Below are 7,122 nucleotides of genomic sequence, written 5' to 3' on the forward strand. Positions count from 1 at the left end.
ATAGGTGTCTTACGGCTTAATGCTTAGTTCCAGGGATCAAGTACTTTCCAGATTGACAGTTCTAGGGATCAAGTCCTCACAGTCAGTGTCACTCAGTCTAAATAAGTGTTAGGTACCAATTCCCCGGATACATTTAGTCACAGTGAACATAAATGAAAGTTGCACAGCGCTCAATCACTTCAAATCCCTCAACATTAAGCTTTTTGTTTTGTTAATTCAATAATGTTTATTTTTTTTTCAGTAAATTATTTTTATCCTTTAGAAAATATATTATTTTAAATTATATGTATCTTTTTTTATTTAAGCTCTTATAATAATTTTTTGTATAGCCTAGAGATATACCTTATTTTTGTACGCTCCTATTTAAAGTTTTTTTTTTGTTATTAACAACTAGCATTTAAATAAAAGCTTATTTATTGGTATATTTTTATTTATTTGATACTGGCCGGCAGATTTGGCAAGTTCATGTTTGAATTCCCACAGTGGTAGTTTTTTACAACATCAAATCCGATTTTACATAATTACAGAAGCAGTTGTCGCAATACCAGCAATAATTTTATACTAGCTAGGCCCCATAGTTTCGCTCGCAATAAATTTGGATAACACACCCATGTTTCATAAACATAAGTACAAGACAAAGTTAATTTAAAAAAAAAATTATTTATTATTTTTTTTAGATCCAACATTTATGTTAAAAAAAAAAGAAAAAAAGACAAATCGCTAAAACTAAAATCAATTGGATTCCCTGCATCACATAAATTTCACTTATTTCTCTGTAGATATTATCGTAATACAAAAAAAATCTAAAGACAATTGAAGGCGAAAATTATGGACAAAACGATTTTATTAAAGGGAGATGGTCTGGATGCGGACTAAGAAAAAAAAAACTCAAATAGTCGTAACACTAGTAATATGAGCCTACGTTTCGCTCCACGTTGCAGCTTCATCAAGTCTAAAAAAAGTTACAAACACTTATTTGGGGTAAAAAAAAATGAACAATGTAAATTAAGAATTAAAAAAATATGTACAGTAGGGGTATTCATGATCTTTATTTTAACGTATTAAATAGAGAAATATTTCACCATGATAAAAAGGATATAACATATTACATGGCTGAGAGACTGTAACTAGGTCTGTTAAATGGAAAATAACGTCACGAAACAGATCAGCTGAGCTTGTCACCGTTTTATTTATTACCTATATATAGGTAAATTACTCGTAGTTTGTATTTTATTTTGTTTCGTGTTTTCGACTTGAAAAAGACAATCAGTAGAAAAACTTTTACACTTTTACTTTTCAATTATTTTTGGCATGTAGTAATAAATTACTGAAATCAAAACTTAGAAGTAAACGATAACATAAAATTTTGGAAGGAAAGGTTACTAAACATGTTGCTCAGAAAATCCGCTAGGAGCTCATACGCATTTACCATTTAACATGACTTTAAGTAGGGTTTCTCACAATGCTATACTTATAACTTTGAACATGGTAAAACATTTTACATTGAACACAATATCATGAATATCCCTAGTGAAACATGAAAATTAAATAAGTATAAGAAGAGGTTTTTGACAGTTGAATAAAATAGAAATAACAACAGATTAAAAAAACTATACTAGTTATTTGTTCATTTATTTTTACAGCAATTAAGTTTTTGTACCCATTTTAGTCCTGATGAAGCCCTACAGCTTAGGGCGAAACGTTGGCTCAAATTAAAGTGATTTTTTTTTTCTTTGACCATCTTCCTTTTATAATCACAGACAGTTAATAATTGATATTCCACAAAACAAATTACTTTATAAGATTTCTTGAGGTGGGAATAACGAATATAAATTATATTCCGGCCAAGAATACAAATGTTCAAAGAACATTCCTTAAATGAAGCCGTAATAAAATCGGGAAAGATCGGGTGATCTCGGCTTACCCATAAGAATGGGATATTTATACCTTTTTGTTTTGTTCCCCTAGATTGAAATTCCCCATGAAATTCTTTAATTGTTTGTATTCATATCTTGTATATTATTGCATACATTTTTGTTTTCAAATTAAAGGTGATCTGTACTTTAGAAATAGATTTTTTTTAAATTTCGTATCTTAAGACCTGTCTGACTATTTCAGAATCGGACCTTTCTGATATATTAAAATCTATTTAATTCTACATTGATATGGCGAGTTTAATGAAAATCGTTAGAGTTCTTTTAGAAAATAGTCGTAAGTCGACTAAATCGAAAAAGTTGATATCCCATCATACCGAGACTTGCCTTAAATATATAGTTTCAATTTTGTACTACTCTTCACACATAAACACACAGGTGAAAAATCGGTGTTGGTATTTATTTCTTAGAGGCTTTTTTGGACCAATGTATTCTTTTACGCCATGAATAATCATAATCTTGGTCTCGGCAATTTTACCAAAAAATCATGCCAGAAATTTGATTATTTTATTTGTTTTCTAAAATTAAATTCATAAAAGATTACACCAATTCATATAATTTGACCAGTCTGATCTTATTGTGAAATATCTTGAACAATTAAAACTGCATGCAACAGGGTACGGTGAACATTGATGACCGTAATTATTTTATGTTTTGGTTCTTTAGCCATTATGTGTTATTATCAGAATTTTTTTTTAATTTTACAAACATAAGATATCACCTGATAGATACCAATAGGTAGTGGATGATTTCTAACAATAAAGCAGTATTCAACTTGTATACTGCACTCCTTTTCATTTTTATTTTGTTTTCAACCGGTATCGATATAAGTTATAAGGGATATTTCGTTTGTTCATTTGTTACATGCTAATGATAGAAACCATCCGAGGTGGGGAATAGCAAAAGGAAATTACTCTGGCATACCACCAGGGCAGAAATAATCAGCCGATGGTACTTCAGAAATATAATATACAAGAAGGTATATTAGAGTTGCATGAAATACGCCTTCCACTGAAGGCCAGGCGCACTTCTCTTTGGGTTTGTTGATGGGATGTAGTGGACTGTATATAATGAAAATAAAACATGATTATCTGAAAGGAAAATCTATTGTCTAAGTTATAGGTAATAGAGGGTGGCCAAAATAAGACATTTGTTGTTAGATATGTTAATGAATTTGGAATAACTGGGCTATGGAAAACTGTAGATTCAATGATGGATGTTAATTATGCTGCATTAGGTGGACTTACTCCATTCTCCGATTACTCCCTCCTCATTTCTTGATGCTTCTCTTTATCCTACTCTCCTGCAGGAGGGGGGTACTTCATAGTCTCTGTACTCACTCATTTGCACTAAAGATGATAGTGAAGAAAAGAAAAAATAGAACTGCTGCTGGCAAATAACAAACGAAATAGCTCTCAAGTGAAGGCTGCTTCACTTCCCACCGAGAGCGCTGGAGGAGGTAAGCTTTTGTTGCTGGCCACATGGTTACTGGTAGTGCCTTTCTTATGGAAGCCCCTCCCCCCCCTCCAATTCCCCTTATTTAACATTGAGATTATGTTGAAATTTCTAATTATTAATATTTTACTTAATGGAAAGCAATATGTTTATTGTTAATATTTAAGACTAATAAGGATAACATAAATTGTGATATTAAGAGATATATTTAATCAGATACCTGATGATAGAGTGACAACTTCGAAACGTATCTAATACCTACGTAATGAAATAAAATATTAAAATTTCAATTAGGCAGAGTACTTTTCATTCACTATATCCAATTATAATTTACAGATGAAGCAGTATATCTGGCTGCAGGATCTTAAACCTTGCGGCCAACCGCGCGACTTTGACAGCAACAAGCCCTATCTAAACACAAGTTTTAGATATATTGGACAAGGAGAATTCCTCATTGACATTGATGTGTTTGCACCTCGGCAAATTGATCATTTATACGTAACCTAATTACCCATGAATTATTAATATAATAATAATTAATAATTATTTTATAATTCATTCTTGCACAGTTCTTTGTGAACTTGAAGAAATGCCCCACGACGCTGGAGACCGATGACTGTGAAGAATGGTTGACCTTCCCGGGTGGAGACCAGTGTGATGAAAGTAACGCCTACTTTCGGTATCTCTACAATAAGACCCAACCTCCATTATCTTGCCCTATAATGGTAAGTGTTAAGTTTGCTATTTGTGTGTATACATGGGTCGGAGTGGCCATGGATCTAAGGAATTGTGCTATGATGGGTTGCCCACCAGCAATGATTGCGTTACCGAAATACTCAGAGCAGTGCTGCGCGTATTCAATTTCTGGGTGAAGCAATTAATGTCCTCAACCTTAGAGGCCCAGAGAGGTGAACAATTCTGTGCCTAACATAATTCTTGGCGCTTCAAGTTATTTTTTTTTTTTATAAAAAAAATCGAAATGATACAACAGTAAAGATTTTAATAATTCATGAATACGAATTAAAGTATAACATGATCTAGAAATAATAAGTTGGAATAACGGTATTCTGTGGGTAGTAACGTAGAAATGTTCCAGAAATACCAGCTAGGGGTAAAACTAACGGTCTTCAATTAAAAAAAAAAAAAAAACTCATTATGTTGAATAATTTTTGAAATACAATAAAATAGAGCAAATCCTACAGTAATTTATTATTTTTTTACAATGTTGCCAAGGTAGCACCAGATAACGCGAGGAAATTCCATCCAGTTACTTATCCACGACACTTTCTGTCGGTTTGAGTAGGCGGAGCAATAAAAATTCTACCGTATAATTGAATCACTTAGTCTGTCACTATGACAATGGTCTCCCCACCTACTTTTACTCACTACCCGATTCCGTCAGATCCGATTGTCTAAAGTGCATCTGAAATGAGTTCGCTGTGGGAGAAATGCGCTGTGATAAACATTCTCCCACTAACACCCCACTCTTTTGTCTTCTCTCCACCAGTTCTGTTCCAATAACCACTTCTGACTTTACGGATCATGTATAGTATGTTTCCCCTCCCAAATCCGGTACTGCGAGCGCTGGATAGTCAGCAGTTGCTGGAACAGACCTACTCAGTTGATTGAACTGCATTTTCTTTCCTAACCTTTCCTCGGAGTACTTCTAATATTTTACAAATAGAATTTCTTCGTATCAGCTTTTTCATAACTATTTTTCATTAATGTCGCAGTATTATAAGTTAACCAGTTCAAGTAAGCTGGTTGGAGGGGAAACTACCCACTCTCAAACCAAGATCATATTTAAATTCCCAGGTTCCTGGTGTCTAGTAACACCATTTGAGAAACATAATAAAAGAAGGTGAAGCTGCGGAGAAGGATGACAAACCTTGTTTTAAAACATCATTCAAGAAACGGCCCAAAAGTACTGACCCCAAATTTATCAGAAGCTCTCACAGATGAGGAAGCTAAAATTACATTAGTGTTTGAATTTTTAAAAGCTCATCGCCTTCTTTCTAAATTATAACTCCTCTTCGATTTTAATTTTTATTAATTTATTTATTATTATTTTTTACAAAACTTTTAGCATGCCATAGGCGTTGATGACCAAAGGGTTTTACGCCTTAAAGCATCAATAAACAAACAACGGCCCAAAATTAAAGCAAAAGTTAACATTTGATTAGATAAAAAAACAGACAAGTGTTTCATTCTCATAGAAATGATAGAAAACCATCTTTGAGGGACATTATTTTATTTTTTGAAAAATGTTTTTTCAAAATATTTCTTACTTCCTCTGAAATTCAAAAATTAATTTCAGGGGGAATAAGGATACATTACATAAAGTAATAAAGTTAAAAATAGGTATTTTTTTTCTAAACTGAATGAATATCAAATCTCAAAAATGACTTTTATAATACTGCGTTCTTAAATAGCAAGTCAGATCCTCTTAATAATTTAAGTTAATAAACATTATTTGCCTACAAAGTAAATCAAGAATCAATAAGAAGCAGTTCCAGTCAAAAATAAAAGATAGCACAAAGAACTGAAGAACCTTTCGTTTATCAGTACAGGCTGGTCACACTTTGGTGTTATATTTTATGTTAGTACTGCTTCTTGGAACAAACCTTGTGTTTCTGGTGAGAAGGGGAGGGGTTGTTATAGGGGTGAGAGGGGAAGGGTTGTTATAGTCAGGAGGGGTGAAGGTGCTAGGAGAGAGGGTGTGCGAGTTTCCTTGTCCTTCAGGTAAACTCATCTTAGATGCACTCTACTTTTAGCTATCTATCCTATAATTTAAAATTCCAGCATTACGCTATAAATCTCTATTAATATAGTTCTCTGCTACTCCGCTATCTCTACACCTGTATTATTCGTATATATATATATACACACGCACAGAAATTTATTACCGCTTTAATTTGATCATAACTTCAAACTTCTGCTCACTAAGGCTACTCAAGAGGTTATAAAATAGAATCTGCATAAATACGAATCACATTACTGTGTCAATTTCTTTTTTAAATGTTTAGTTTTTGTTTATTTTTTTTCTGTGAAAAAAATATTTATAAATAAATAACTAATTTTTTAATGACATGAATTCCACTTTATAAGTAGAATGACATAGTCTTTTAAGAAAGACAACATAGACCTTATCAATGTTTCTCATAACGACCATTGGGAGCGCTCGGTTGCCCTTCTTCTATACAACTTTTTTTTATATTATTATTATATTTTGCTTATAAATTCCTTGTTCTTTCAGGGGCAATACCATGTAAAAAATCTAAAGTTGGACTTTGATAAGCACTCGACGTTTTTTCGAGGCCTATCTGAAGAACAATGGCTGCATGGTTACCTAAATATCTACTCGGACGAAAATAAGCTCGAAAGTAAGGAGGGGTGCATATTTCTTACAGCAAAAATGAAGAAACTACGCGTGCTGGAAAAAAGTAACAGCAACAAAAAGCAGAAATGAGGAAAGATAGTTTGGAGGAAGGAATTAAATTATAAATGAAGATAATACTTTATGCATGACTATTTTCTTGATAAATAAAACGATACAATTCAAATATATTTATAAAGTGTTTTTTTTTTTGTTTTTCGTTTTAGTTTTTTATAATCTTATTTAACAAGATATCCCTCGGACAAAACTCATTACAATAAATTGACTAACGGACTAAAAGCAGAAATTAGAAAACACGGAATACAACATTTCCAGAACTTAACAGAAAACTTAAAT

The 7,122-nt window shown here is 32.4% G+C and overlaps 1 protein-coding gene across 1 annotated transcript in view; it reads left to right on the top strand.

The window, feature by feature from the left end:
• Positions 1-6,956, top strand: part of LOC106690365 (uncharacterized) — a 7,416-nt gene extending 460 nt beyond the window's left edge. The window contains exons 2-4 of the mRNA XM_014435779.3: positions 3,726-3,887; positions 3,959-4,114; positions 6,646-6,956. Coding sequence (XP_014291265.1) covers positions 3,726-3,887; positions 3,959-4,114; positions 6,646-6,858 — 531 coding nt within the window. The 3' untranslated portion in view covers positions 6,859-6,956. The remainder of the gene's footprint in view (positions 1-3,725; positions 3,888-3,958; positions 4,115-6,645) is intronic.
• The last annotated feature ends 166 nt before the right edge of the window (positions 6,957-7,122 follow it).

This window comes from Halyomorpha halys, unplaced genomic scaffold, assembly GCF_000696795.3.
Source record: "Halyomorpha halys isolate HHAL.00 unplaced genomic scaffold, Hhal_1.1 Scaffold1681.1, whole genome shotgun sequence".
NCBI lineage: Eukaryota > Metazoa > Arthropoda > Insecta > Hemiptera > Pentatomidae > Halyomorpha > Halyomorpha halys.